Here is a 15,163-nt window from a genome sequence, read left to right on the forward strand (position 1 = left end):
AGAACATCCCACAGCACTTCCCCTTTTCTTTTTTTTAAAAGGAAGGTTTTAACTTTTATACATCTCCAAAGCCAGCTTGGTATATTTGGGAATTTGGGCGTAGCTTCTCTTACTACTTCCTGCTGGAGGGGGCGCAGTATCTTATGGGGAGACAAAGAAAATTTTAGGTTCATGGAGTAGTCCGTGAGACTGTATCGTCTGAGCCAGTTGCCTTGAAACGATTCTGGATGTTGGATCATCTGGGCCATGGTGTCATCGGAGACCTTTCAGGTGGTCTTGGCTGGTCAAACCTGATGTATCTTAATCTGGAACAAATCCATAGCCTCTGGCTTTCTGTGAAAACAAAAGCAGAGTCTCCTTTCCAAAGTAACACATCCTTATATCCAAATTTTAAAGTCAAGATATCTTTAATATATACATATTGGTTTAACTCAACATCTTTTACGATCAAATGTTTTTCTGCAGTTAAAAATCCCAAAGACAATATAATCCAAACTCTCTGTGTGATATCCATCTTTACATGGCTTATTTTTTATATTACTTTTACTTTCTCTTTAAAGACTTTATTTTTTTAAACTTTCTATTTCTTTATATAACTGTCTATGTTCCTTTTCCTCTCTCTTCCAAGCCTATGTACATTTTTACACACATTGTAAAGCATTTAAAGTCTTGTTCCATCTGAATCTGTCTTATTGCAAACTTATTGTTTTAAACTGTAGCCTTCTAAGCCTGAAACAGCTCTGTGGCTGCTGGCTCCGCCCCCTTCAGCTTCCCAACATGGCGGTGGTACGTTTTCCACCAGCTCTGGGAGCCATCATGGGTCTGTGCTTTTATCCAAGCAGCGTGTAGCCCAGAAACCTTTTTTGTTTTGTAACTAGCAAAGGCTAAATCCACCATGCAGCTTAATGTGCCACTTGCAGAGGCCTCTTTCCGCCATACTGCAGGTCGAGCACACACACTAGGAACCCGCCAGTAACTCAAACCGGCGGCTGCCGCTCATTTGAGAGAGAGAATTAGGAACTGTGGGGCGTTTACCGACATCACCGTTCCTGGAGAACTTACCGATGTCACCGCTCCGTGTGTTGAGTTCTGAATCCTCTTTACCACCACGCGAGGATTCTTCTCAGATCACACTTTATTGGAGCACCTCTTGGTTAAGGGACTTTGTCTTTAGTTTTTTTTTTTTTTTTTTTTTTTTTTTTTTTAATAACACCGGCCTTTATCCCTGTTCATTTGTCCTTTTTCTTTAGTCCCTTTTTTTTTCTTCCCTTTTTTTCTTTAGCCCCACGTTGGGCGCCATTTGTAGCCAGAGTTTTCCTGCCTTGCCCACAGTCAGGACAAATCTCTGTCACCCACCAGTCCCACAGCCGCTCAGACCCAACCAAGTAAACACAGAGACTTATATTGCTTCAAACTGTATGGCCGTGGCAGGCTTCTTATTAACTATTCATATATCTTAAATTAATTCATTTCCATAAATCTATATCTTAAAGTAATCCATTTCTACAAATCTATACCTCGCCACATGGCTGGTGGCTTATCGGCATCTTCACATGCTGCTGGTCATGGCGGCGGCTGCAGCGTCTCTGGTCATTGCGGTGGCTGCAGCGTCTCCTTCTGCCTTTCTGTCCTTTTATTTCTCCTCTCTGTTAGTCCCGCCTATCTTTCCTGCCTAGCCACAGCCGATCAGGTTTTATTTATTAACCAGTTAGAACAACTTGACATACAGACCATCCCCCAGCACAGCCAAGTGCAGACCATCTCAAACACCTGCACTCAGGCCAATGGTCCTAATCATCCTCTATATGGACCTGCTGGGTAATGCCACAAAGAACCCAAGAAGGGCTCCCACAGGACATACAGAACATCCCACAGCAAGAGGGTTTTGTTTTGAAACAGTGTCTCTGTAGTGCCCAGGCTGCCTTAGAACTTGTAACCCAGAACTCCCTCTGGCTCAGATCCACCTACCTTAGCTTCCCCTGGTGCTCCGATTATAGGCATACACCTCACGCCCCTCCCCATTCACTTGTTTTATGGTTGATTTTGTCCCTGACTGCAACTTCCTAGACACAGCTCTCTGTTTCATTTTCTTATTTTTTACTGACATGTGTTAACCGTAAGTATTAATGGTGTCCAGTGTGCTGTTGCCCTGTGTGCATACACTGTGGATTGGTCTTCCTTTGGGGATGGTTCCGGACATCAAGCCCAAGTCCACCTGCCTGCTAGGCGCATGCCCTGCTCTGCCCTTTCTCTGTTTCTGCCTTCCTCCTTCCCCCTCCCCTCTCTGTACTTGCTCTAAGCGTAGGGCTGACAAGCATTTCCCAAGGGGCTGGCTAGTTGTGCAGCAGGGTGCACCAGGCCTCTGCTGCTGCTGTTATGCACAGGCCGCACTAGGGACCCAAGCAGAGCTTCAGTGGACCCTGGTGGCTGTGGAGACTTGAGTTCCATGTAATTTTCGTGTGTCACAGAAGATGATTGTTTGGATTCCTCTCAACCGTTTGAAAAAGTAGAAAGCATGTGGGAAACTAGATTTGACCTATAGATCACAGTTTGCCAGTCTCTGCTCTGGACCGTACGTCATACATCTTGTGTTTGTCATAGCCTACCTTTAGGTGGTGTTCTCTTACTCACCATATGTGTGAGGACTCTGCAGTGACATATTTCAGTTTTCTTTCACTAACTTATTGTTATACATTCCATGCCTGTATGAATACACACACCCCAGAGAATTTTGTTATTACTAGTTATTTTTGCTTTAAATTAAATTTTAAAGAAAGGGGCAGGGCCAAGCATGGTAGTAGCACATGCTTTAATCCCAGCACTTGGGAGACAGAGGCAAGTGGATTTGAGTTTGAGGCCAGCCTGGGCTACAACTCACGTTCCAGGACTTCCACGACTATGTAGAAAGACCCAGTCTCAAAAAAAAAGAAAGGAAGGAAGGAAGGAAGGAAGGAAGGAAGGAAGGAAGGAAGGAAGGAAGGAAGGAAGGGGCAGCCATTGTCTTCAGTTGTATACTCAGAGGAACCAGCCTCTGATGGATGGTTCTAAGCTCAAGACCACACAGATGGCTCTGGTCAAACTCAGTAGATCGGGGGGCGGGGGGGGCAGGGTTGACAGTAGTGAGGGGGGTATAAGAACAGATAAGAGTAGGTAGACTCTACTATCTACAGTGTATGAAATTGCCAGAGCTTTGTGTGTGTGTGTGTGTGTGTGTGTGTGTGTGTGTGTGTGTGTGTGTGTGTGTCTGTCTGTCTGTCTGTCTCAGTCAGAGGATAGCTTTCTGGAGCTGGCTCTCTTCCTTCCACTACATGGCACCAGGGATTGAGCTCAGGTCTTCAGGATTGGTGGCATGTGCTGAGCCATGTTGCCAGCCTGGGAAATTCTGAAAAGGAGAAAGATTTTTGCATTTATCCACTCAGTTCCATTTCTGGTGCTCTTTATTCCTTTGCGCTGATCCACATTTCTTTTTCTTTTTTCTTTTCCCCTTAAATTTGCCCTTATTTGTAACTTAATTCTTTTGTGCAATGCCAACCATGTGAATGTGGTGCCTGGTGCTCTTCTGTCTTTCCTTGAGCATGACTTGACTGAAAAAGAAAAAACAAGCTTGGAATCGGCATGCCGGGATTCACTGTGACATATGATGAAAAATTCCCTGCTTTGTGCTCTAAATCAAGAGAAAACAGAGTCACAGTGAATCAAATTCTACAATATAGTTAAGCATAATAATGTTTCGAAATGTGCTTGTAGGAGACTAATTGAAACAAATCACACTTCTCTTCTGCCTGCGGGTCTACTCTTGAGGTAGAGTCCCTGACTCCAAAAACTAACCCAGGAGCTATCTCCAATTAACAACTGCTCACAAAAGAAAAATTCATTTCATCAAGAGAATCTTATTGGATATACAAACCACACCTAAGGGCAGGCTCCATGCCTAGCAGTAGATGGCCAACACAAAATGAACTCTAAGCTATTTTTGGAGTTTTTGTTTGTTTGTTTGGTTGGTTTTTGTTTTGTTTTATTTTGTTATTGTTTTTGGTTTTTTGTCTCATGTTGCTTTGTTTGGGCATTTTTGCCATACGGGTCTTTTGCTTGTATATTATGATTTCTGATTCTGTGTTTTTATGGGTGCATGGTTCTCTGATTTTTCTTTGTTGTCTGCTTTGTTTTATTCTTGCTTGTTTTTCTATTTGCCTGTTTATTTTCTAAAGAGAGAGAGGAAGAAGGCATGGAGTTGGAAGGGTGGGGAGGACATTGGAAGAGAAAGAGAGAGAAACCAAAAATCAGAACATTTTCTATTGAGCTGAGGGTAGCTTTAGTTCCAGCACTTGGGTAGGTGGATCTGTGAGTTGGAGGCCAGCCTGGTCTACATAGTGAGTTCCAGGATAGCAGAACTATGTAGAGAGACCTTGTCTCAAAATAAATAAATAAATAAATAAATAAATAAATAAATAAATAAATAAATAAATAAATAAATAACATAGTGTTTAGCTATGTAGAGAGACCTTGTCTCAAAATAAATAAATAAGTTAGTATATAGTGTTTGAAAATTTCATTAAAAAAATCTATAAAAAAAGACTCTTCCATTATTCTAGTCCATTAATAGCAGTATACTTTCCTTCTCTCTCCCCCTCCTCTCTCTCCCCCCTCATTGCTCCCCTCCGAACACAGGACTTCTGTTGGTGTTCCTTCATCAGTCACACACATCCGTGTTTTCTTTGTATAAGGTATTGGCAAACTTAAAGGAATAAGGATAGTGTTAGGGTGAAGCACCTTTGAGGTGTTTGGGGTTTTTGAGACAGGATCTCACTGTGTCGCCCTGACTGGCCTGGAACTTGCTATACAGATCAGGCTGATCTGGGATTTGCTGCGGTCTTCTTCCTCTGTGTTCCTGCCTGAGTGCTGGGATTATAGCCCTGTGGCACCAACCTGGCACATGTGACAGTTTGGGCTTTATGAAAGTGACAGTGGAGCTGGGAACTTAGTCAGTGTTGCACGTGTGAAGACCTCGGTTGGAATCCCAGACCCACAGAAAGCCAAATGTGGAAGGGCAGCTACAATCTCAGTGCTTCCGTGGCAGAGTGAGAAACAGACAGGAGAATCCCTGGAAGCATGGGGACCAGCTAGCCTGGAGTCCGGTCACAGCCGCAACAGCAGAGACTGTGTTTCCAACAGGTGGGAGATGATCAGCGTCTGAGGTTGTCCTCTGACCAGCACACACTAGCTGCGGTACACGCATGCTTGCACTTACACACACACACACACACACACACACACACACACACACCATTTGGTTCTAATAGTGGAGGCCAGATAGCTTCTAGGGATACATGAGTTATCACTTATAACACTAAACTATATGTAATGTTTCAAACAGTAAATGGCGCAGGAGTGGGAATAAGGGCATTGCCTTGGCTCCAGGTGCTTGGGAAATCTTCACAGAATACCTTGGTAAGCTTGAGCAGCTGAAGGAGCATTTACTAAACACTCAGCGTTTGTCTCCTGTTGATAACTTAATGGGCATGTGTTGTAGTTAGGGTCACTATTGCTGTGACGGAACGCCATTACCAAAGCGGATTGAAGAAGAAAGAGTTTGTTTGGCTCACAGTTCCACATCACTGTTCATCGTCAAGGGAAATCAGGACAGGAACTCACATGGGGCAGCTGATGCAGAGGCCATGGAGGGATGCTGCTCACTGGCTTGCTCCCCATGGATTGCTCAGCCTGCTTTCTTACAGAACCCAGGACCACCAGCCTGGGGATGGCACCACCCACAATGGGCTGGGCCCTCCCACATCAATCACTAATTGAGAAAATGCTCTACAGTGGATCTTATGGAGACATTTTTCAGTTGAGGCTCCCTTCTTTCAGATGACTCTAGCTTGTGTCAAGTTGACATCAGAGTAGCCTGCACACAAAGTTCAGCTGCCTAGCATACATGCACATGAGCGCGCGCGCACGCACGCACGCGCGCGCGCGCGCGCGCACACACACACACACACACAGAGAGAGAGAGAGAGAGAGAGAGAGAGAGAATTACATGTTTTTTATTCTATATCTGTTTTTATTGCAGTAAACAGCACATAACATTTTTCATCTTAACTATTTAAAAACATATTTTAGTCATATTTAATATATTCTCATTGTGAAATAGGACTCCAGAACTTCATCTTGTAAGAATGAAGTGGTACACTTATTAAAAAGAATGGAATGGTATACCACTGAAAAATAAAAATGAAATACTAAACTCATTGAAGAGTAAGAATGAAATGGTATACTCATTAAAAGGTAAAAAATAAAATGATAGACCCACTGAAAAGTAAGGACGAAATGATATACCTGGAGCTGGAGAGACGGCGCGGAAGTTAAGAGCACTGGCTGCTTTCCAGAGGACCTGAGCCCAGGTCCAGTTCTCAGCAACCTCACAGCAGCTAACAGCTCTTTAAAACTCCAGTCCCAGGGGATCCAAAGACTCTTCTGACCTCTGCTGGCAATGCACACACATGATGCACAGACATACATTCAGGCAAATATTCACACACATAAAAATAAAATCTCAAAGAACAAATTTAAAGCATAATATTCCCAGTGAAAAGTAAAAATGAAATGTTATACCCATTGAAAAGCAACTTCCCATTCCCTCAACTGTCCGTCTTCAGAACCTTTTCCACCTTTACAATCCGAAGCTCCTACCCATTAAATAATAATGCCACACACAGTCTTCATTCTGCTCTGTGATTTCACTAATCTTGGTAACTCATGGAAATGCAGTTGTATAGTATTCGCCCTTTTTGTGCCTAGCTTATCTCACTTAGCAAGCTGCTGCCCTTGCTTCCTGTTCACAGGTAACAAGGCGGAGGGAAGGGTTGGCGAGTTCTTTCAGGGTTTTAGGAAGTCGTTCATGTAGACAAATGTGGTTGCTGCTCTGCTGAGCTGTGTATGAGTACTTGTTTATGGGATGGACCCCCATGGTTAACCTAGGCTTCTCTTTTGCATCACCAGGGCTCACGCAGAATCTCCGCCGTGTGTCAACAGCAAAAAGCCTGACCCTGGTGATACAGGGAAGACTAAAGAGGAAGGGGAAGACTCCAGTCATGACGGAAGGGCCGCGGATGCTGGGACCGAGCCTTATCCGGAAGAGAAGAAGAAGAAGCGTTCTGGATTCAGAGACAGAAAAGTATGGAGCAGAGTTTTGCTAGTGAATCAGAACTGTGTTCTAAAGGGGAGCCGTGTTGTCCACCTCCTTGTCGGGGTTTCAGATGGGTCACAGTCACTCCTGAGTCTTCCTTCACCTCTTTACTGTTGTTGTAAGCGAAAGGTTCCCTGGGAGTGTGGAGCGTCATGTGAGACAGAGTCACAGCGCACACATGCACACACACATGCACACAACTACTCACTCCAGATAGTGAGCCCACAGTAGACCAAAGCACAGATACCAGCAAAGGTTAACTTGGGGAGCTAGTATTTTTTATTGGGGTTATTTACAGGACCATGAATGAGAGGTCACTTATAGGAGCAGAAATGACTCAGAGAGCTGCTCACCCAAGCCCACCCCAGCATGGGTGACAGCTCACAGAGCTGGGAATCTGGAGTATACTGCACCACCTGCAGGCGGCTCCACAGATTGGAGAATTTCCTTTCCAGGTTGCTCAGATAGTCTAAACCTCTTCCAGGTAGATCAGCTGATTCCTCCCCCCCCCTCACCCCTCAGGCTTCTTGGCTGGTCTCTGCTTCTTTATGGATTCAGAAGCTGATCTGAGAGTGTCTCTCAGCAGTTTCTACTATTTACTCTTGGTGGGAGAGGGGCGCTAGTGAATCTGGTCGGTTTCAGGAACTTCCTAGAGCTATTTTGAGTTGCTTACCTTCTGTCTTGAGGAGCTATGTGTTTTCCCCTCAACTCCTCCAGATGAGGTAAAAGTGAGCAGAGCAGTGTCTGTGGTTGGTCTCCAGGAGGCTCACACTCTTGGTTCTTTCAGTTCAAATAGTGAGCCCATGCTTGCTTTCTGTGTCTTCCTGTGCTTACCATTATCATAGACACACTGTTTGTGACGTTTCTGGTTTGCTCTGTCACATTGTAAAGGGAGAGTATGTGTTCCCAGAAAGCCGAAGAGTTGTGGACAGCGTAAACTGTGACCACAGTCTCAGGTACTGCAGCTTTACCTCAGAGAAGTTTTGGTTCTGCCGAAACTAGTAATGCCTGTGACGTCAGACTTCGGAGTTCAGCAAGCATGCACATAAACACTCTGAAGGGTTATCTCTTACACAACTTGATTGTTAGGATTAAAATCCTCAGTTGCTTCCAGCCACAGAAATATAAATACCACAGCAGGTCAGGTTGCTTCCCATGTGCTGTGTCATGTGCATCTGTAAGAGTCACTCCTTCAAAAGAACAAAACTTTTTTGTTGTTGTTTGGTTTTGCTCTTTTGGGGACACGCCACCTAGCTCCCAAATAAATCACCCACTGAGACTTATTTCTTATGAATGCCTGGCCTTAGGTTGGCTTGTTGCTAGCCAGCTTTTCTTGACTCTAATTATCCCATCTGCCTTTGGCCTTTGATTTTTACATTTTTCTTTACCTGTGTATCTTTCTTTCTTTCTTACTCTGTTGCTGGTTGTATAGCTGGGTGGCTGGCCCCATGTGTCTTCCTCCTCCTCTCGCTCCTTCTTTTTCCTCTCCCAGATCTCTCCTTCTATTTATTCTCTCTACCTGCCAGCCCCGCCTATCCTTTCTCCTGCCTTGCTCTTGGCCGTTCAGCTCTTTATTAGACCATCAGGCACAGTAACACAGCTTCACAGAGTTCAACAAATGCAACATAAAAGAACGCAGCACATCTTTGCATCATTAAACAAATGTTCCATAGCACAAACAAATGTAACACATCTTAAAATAATATTCCAGAACACTTTTTAGATGAAATTAGACACAGTTTCTCAACTTCTAAGTCCATTTGTGACCGGGGTGAATTTGAACAAAGGTTGTAGCACAGTTCGTCAGGTATCAGGTGAATGCTGTCAGTTCGGAGCGTAGCGCTGCCACATGCTGCCAGTTTCATTTACACACTTCCACTTTAGAAGTGGAGTCGAGTGACTCAAGTCAACATGGGTCAGCCTGCTTCCATTTATAGCCTGTCATCCCCTCAGCAGATGACAGTGCCTCCAGCCTCGCAGGGGCACCAAAGCTACCAGTGCGGCTTATTCATTGTAACTCCTGACTCTGTACAGCCTAACTGACCTACGTCAGGAACAGTTCTGAATTCTTCCCCAGTCTCAGAGGACGAGCCACGTCCCTCCCTCTGTTGAAGGGTAGTCCTTATGCATCTCATTCCCCAAGAATCATCTTCATCACTCACTTACTGATGGCTGGGTGGTCTTTAGTCACTATCTATTCCTTTAAGTAACATATAAACATGGTAAGAGTTCTTCTGTCTATAATGTAATGATCATAATCACATTTTTAATTCCAAATTTATTTTTTAGTATTTTATTTTTTTACAAAACAAAATACATACCATTTATAAAAGCAAAAATTACAAAGTATATACAAATCCATCTACTAAGACAAATAAGATCTTTTCAATAAAACCAAGAACATTACTGGAACAGTTCTTAAAAAGAAGACTCGGGCAGTCGAGATGGTCAGTGGGTAAAGGCCCTTGCTGCCAAACCTGGTGACCTGAGTTTCATCTCTGGAACCCAAACCCCAGTGCTGGAAGGAGAGCACCGACTCCACTAGTCATCGTCAGCCCTCCACATGTGCGCAGTGGCATGCACATCTGCACATAGACACACACAAACACACAAATGTAAAAATAGAGACCTTGAAGAAATATTGTGTGATAAACTATATCTTTTTATTGTGGGCTTATTAAAAACCACCTCAGGCTGGGCAGTGGTGGCGCACGCCTTTAAGCCCAGCAATCAGGAGGCAGAGGCAGGTGGATCTGTGAGTTCGAGGCCAGCCTGGTCTACAGAGTGAGTTCCAGAATAGCCAGGGCTATGCAGAGAAGCCCTGTCTTGAAAAACCAAAATAACAAGGAAAAAAAAAACTCTACTACTCTTAGGAGTCAGCAGTTTGCATCATTTTTAAAAGAGACTGTATCTCTTAAAAGCTCTTGTGTGTTGGGGCTGGAGAGATGGCTCAGCAGTTAAGAGCACTGTCTGCTCTTCCAAAGGTCCTGAGTTCAATTCCCAGCAACCACATGGTGGCTCACAGCCATCTGTAATGAGATCTGGTGCCCTCTTCTGGCCTGCAGGGATACATGCAGACAGAACACTGTATACATAATAAATAAATCTTAAAAAAAAAAAGCTCGCCGGGCGGTGGTGGCGCACGCCTTTAATCCCAGCACTCGGGAGGCAGAGGCAGGCGGATCTCTGTGAGTTCGAGGCCAGCCTGGGCTACCAAGTGAGTCCCAGGAAAGGTGCAAAGCTACACAGAGAAACCCTGTCTCGAAAACCAAAAAAAAAAAAAAAAAGCTCTTGTGTGCCTCTCATCTATGAGGTAAAGCATCCTCATTTCTTTTCTTCTTTTTTTTTTTTTTTTTTTGTTTTTTTCGAGACAGGGTTTCTTTGTGTAGCTTTGCACCTTTCCTGGAACTCACTTGGTAGACCAGGCTGGCCTCGAACTCACAAAGATCTGCCTGCCTCTGCCTCCCGAGTGCTGGGATTAAAGGCGTGCGCCACCACCGCCCAGCACATCCTCATTTCTTAAGCAGTTGCTGTTTTACTATAACGAAGTTCTTTTTCACTTGGTCAAAAATCTCATAGATAGCTTTGATCCATGACCTTACTTCTGCTATTCACATACGTCTGGATTTTGTTTAAATTGTTTTCCTACAAAGCAAAATATGTATGTGGGGTGCCACAAATGGATTGGCTTCTTTGTGTGTATTTTATTTTTGTCTTTTTTTTTTTTTTCCAGTGATCTTCCTGCCTTCACCTCCTGAATGCTGGGATTGTGTATATGCCACCGTGCCCCCAAAACAAGTAGATTTTTATAATAATTACTTCCTCTCATATTTGGAATATATAGAAAACTCAGCAGTGTACTTTTAATCCAGTTTAGCAGACAACTATTCAGACCTTGCATTTTTCAGTTTGGCACCGCAAGCCATGAATTTTGGACCCAGGACATTGCCTCCCCAGGGACAGCGTAGCTCATCGTTATCTGTCACTGTAACTGGTCCTGATAGCTGTCTGGTTACTTGTTGTTTTGTGATAGTAGACCCAGTTGTCTTCAGAGTTAACCTCTGTGAAGGTGATGGTGGCACACATCCTGCTGTGGACCAGATGTCCCAGCCTGGCCCTCCCCGATGAAGCCCTCGGGAAACCCTGTCGTACATCACAAGGCAGGCAGAAGCCAACCAGCTCAGTGGCATCTGGGTCATGTGCAGCTGAGTGGTGTTTTTTTCCCCGAGGCAGGGACAGTTTGAACCCCACTCAGGACAGCAGCCTCTTTGTGGGGACACCCTTTCCTTGACAGCCACCTTCTTGGTCTAGGCCAACCGTTGATCGGCCTCCCCTTCTATGTTCTGTCCTGTACTTGTCCGTTTGGCCGGGCAGGGCCTAGAGGGACTTTCTAAGGGAGGAGGCACTTGGAGCCGATTCGATAGGAGAGTTCCGTGTACTCCAGCTGGCGGAGTCGAGTGGAGACAGGGTGTTCGGGATTTATCCACTTCTTGGCCTCCCGGTCCTGCACCAGCAGCTGGGAGGGCTACCTTCCTTCCCTAGGCCTTCTTTCACCACTGTGGGCAGTGGGAGCGTGAGCTCGTTCACGTGATCACCTGACTCAAGTGTTCATCACCCGATGTATGTTGTTTTAATGTCAGCTTTTTTCCCCCTTTGATGCTGAGGATTGAACTTAGGATCAAGCATGAACTCTGTAATCGAACTGTTTCTCCCCATCCTAATAATATGTTTTCATTCTCTTGATATATAGGGGACAGGCTCCGGGCCATTTAACCTTTAAAGTTTGCTATGGCTGGGCCTTCTTGCCACTCATTTTAAGTGTCATTCATTCCTCCAGCCTCTGTATTACTTGAATATTGGCAGCCGGACTCTGAGGCTTGATTAGACTTGTCCTTGGTCCCTGGGGACACACTAGTGGTGGCAGTGTTGTTTCCTGTTCCCAGTAACCTTGTGATATCTGGCTCCTCCTCCTCCTCTTCCACCTCCTCCTCCTCTTCCTCCTCCTCCTCTTCTCTTTTTAGATTATGTTTTTATGTGTATTTAGATATATTTGTTTTTATGTATATGAGTGTTTGCTTGAATGTATGTATGTGCAGCACATGTGTGTGGAGGCCACAAGAAAGCTCCAGGTCCCCTGGAACTTGAATTACATACAGTTGTGAGCTAGCATGTAGTTGGTGTGAATCGAACCCAGGTTCTCTGAGAGAGCAGCAAGTGCTGTTGATCATGGAGCCATCTCTCCAGCTCTTTATTTTTCCTTTTAGCAGCTATGGTTATCAGTCCTTTCTGAGTACTCATTAGTGTATTTCACACAGAAAAATAATCCCTGAATTGGATTCAGTTATGCTCAGCAATTTTATGGAAGATATGTCTTAACGTAATGATGCTTAAGAAAGACTGATAAATGATGGAATGAATCATTATCATTTCCTTAGTAAATCTTTGAGCATCCCCCAATCCCTCAGTAGTAGCCTATCATTGCTTCCAAACTTTGTTCTCTTGGACTCTGTGTCCTAAATTCCTCCTATAGTGATTTGGTGAAATCACTGAGTCACTAAAAGGAATCAGAGTTGATATGGAACAATCTCCAGGATATGGTGCTAAGTTAGAAAAGGCAATATGAATATACTAAATGCAACTAATATGTATATATTAAATGTTATGTGTATATAGACTAAATACTACCAATGTGTACATACTAGATGCTACCAATATGTACATACTAGATGCTACCAATATGTACATACTAGATGCTACCAATATGTACATACTAAATGCTACCAATATATATATACTAAATGCTACCAATATGTATATATTAAATGCTACCAATGTGTACATACTAAATGCTACCATGTATGCATGCTAAATGCTGCCAGTATGTACATACTAAATGCTACCAATATGAGGATTTACTAAATCTGTTACTTTTCTGAACCTATTGTTTCAGAATGAACTTTCTAACCACACAGAACCATTAGTTTATATTAACACTACAGCAGCTGAGTGGGGACGTGGGCCTTTGATCCCAGCACTCAGGAGGCAGAGGCAGGCAGATCCGTGAGTTCAAGCTGACCAGGGATACATACTGCGACACTGCCTCAAAGAAAAAATGAACAAAAATGCTATAGCAGAATGTATATACTCAGCTTGTGGTCAAATTAATAGTGTTCTATAACATAATTTAGTAAGTCTTGCAACAGTCCAGAAACCTGATTCTCAGACTTGAAACTCCTGATCTCATGGTTTTATGATCTTATCTTTCTGCCTTGAGTATGGTTGATTTTACCTTTTAATCCACAAAAGCCCATGCCCTAAACATCCTGAACCACACTCTCTCCTTCTCTCCTCTCCCTACTCCTGTCTTTAGAGAGGGTACAAGAAATGCCAACGTACAAGAAATGCCAACGGGCCGCAGAAAGGTTGCTTCTTCTGTAGCCACTGTGGCCAGCAAATGAATAGGTGTAGTCTAAGTGTAATGCCTTTGGTCTAAGACTTGTAGCCAAGGCTCAAGGCTGTGCGGGGATTAAGTAGTTCCTGCTGTGTTTGCCACGTGCTCGGTCTTTTAGTCTTCTGTGCATCTCAGATTTGAGACTTCTTTTTTCAAATGTGTGTATGTATATGAGCGTTTGCCTGAATTGTGTGTCCGAGCACCATGTTCATGCACTAACCTCAGGGGCCAGGAGAAGGCATCAGATCCCCTGGAACTGGAGTTATGGAGAGTGGAAGCCGCCTTGTGGGTACTAGGAATTGAACCCTGGTTGTCTGGAAGAGTAACCAGTGCTCTTAACCGCGGAGCCATCTCTCCAGCACCCAGATTTTAGTGCAGGTTCTCACTGAATCCCTGTCCTGCGGAGTAATAAACTGGCAGTTCATTCTCAGTCACTAAAACCACACTTGGTGGTGGAGCTGAGACCATTGCTGAACAGCTGCCGCCACTTCGGGGATAACAGACAGAAGAACTGCTGTGTTAACTGGACACATTTAATGTATGGGTAAATGTGAAAGTATTGCCTGCTTTATAGACACGGAACTAATGAGGTTTTGGGTTTCATTGCATCAACACATTTTTATAAGATACTATTTAGTAGTGGCTACCTCAGCATATAAAACTAAGGTATGGGGGACTGGGAATGGAATGCACTTAGTGGGGTACTTGCCTGGCATTCACGCAGCTGTGGGTTTGATCCATGAGCTTTAAAAAGCACGAGGTGTAGTACTGTGCACTGTAATGCCTGCATTTGGGAGTCGGAGGCCAGAGGATCCCAAGTTCAAAGTCTTCCTTATCTACAGAGCAAGTTTGAGGCCAGGTGACAGATTTGAGACCTTGTCTTACAATAATAATAATAAATAATAATAATAATGTAAAATACAATTCAAGTATTAGAGACATTTTTTACTAAAACATGTGTGATTGGGATAGTGTGTTGTGTACTCAGAAGAGTCACATGTCAGACATGTGAACTGTCATGGTAACATGCAAACGTTTACTTAAAAGCTGTGCTTGACTGTCGCTTTTACTGAAACGTCTGTGCACTGCCCTCTGTTTCTTTCTAGATATGCTGCGTGGGAAGGTTTTCTGTGAATTTGCCTAATAATCTAGTCTAAAGTACTTCAGACCTGTAAATAATCGAGCTTCCATGATACATATTTTATTTTTCTATGATATCATTTCATGTATTTTGCCTTACAAGGGATGCTAACCATTCAGACCTGTGAAATTTCAAGTCTGTTTTCTTTTTGTATTCAGGAAAATCCACATAAAGTGACTGCCTTTTTAAAAGTTAATATTTAAGAGCCTACAGGCTACTGTATGCAGCAATTCCATTACTAAAGCCTTTTGAATTCTTTTAGTGGCATTTTTAAATTTTGTCAGCTTTCAGAAAATAACAAGAAAATTTTTTTTAAAAAAAGGGAGATCTAAACAAAATTCTATGAACCTTGCTTCAACTAGAGTGTAAATGATATCTTGCAAGA

At 43.6% G+C, this 15,163-nt stretch overlaps 1 protein-coding gene across 4 annotated transcripts in view; it reads left to right on the forward strand.

Annotated features, from left to right (window-relative positions):
- The window catches only part of Micu1 (mitochondrial calcium uptake 1), a 166,222-nt gene that overhangs the window by 29,287 nt on the left and 121,772 nt on the right, over positions 1-15,163 (forward strand). For all 4 annotated transcript variants that reach the window (XM_028892448.2, XM_028892449.2, XM_028892450.2 and 1 more), the window contains exon 3: positions 7,000-7,174. In XM_028892448.2, coding sequence (XP_028748281.1) covers positions 7,000-7,174 — 175 coding nt within the window. The remainder of the gene's footprint in view (positions 1-6,999; positions 7,175-15,163) is intronic.

Source organism: Peromyscus leucopus, chromosome 16_21, assembly GCF_004664715.2.
Source record: "Peromyscus leucopus breed LL Stock chromosome 16_21, UCI_PerLeu_2.1, whole genome shotgun sequence".
Taxonomy (NCBI): domain Eukaryota; kingdom Metazoa; phylum Chordata; class Mammalia; order Rodentia; family Cricetidae; genus Peromyscus; species Peromyscus leucopus.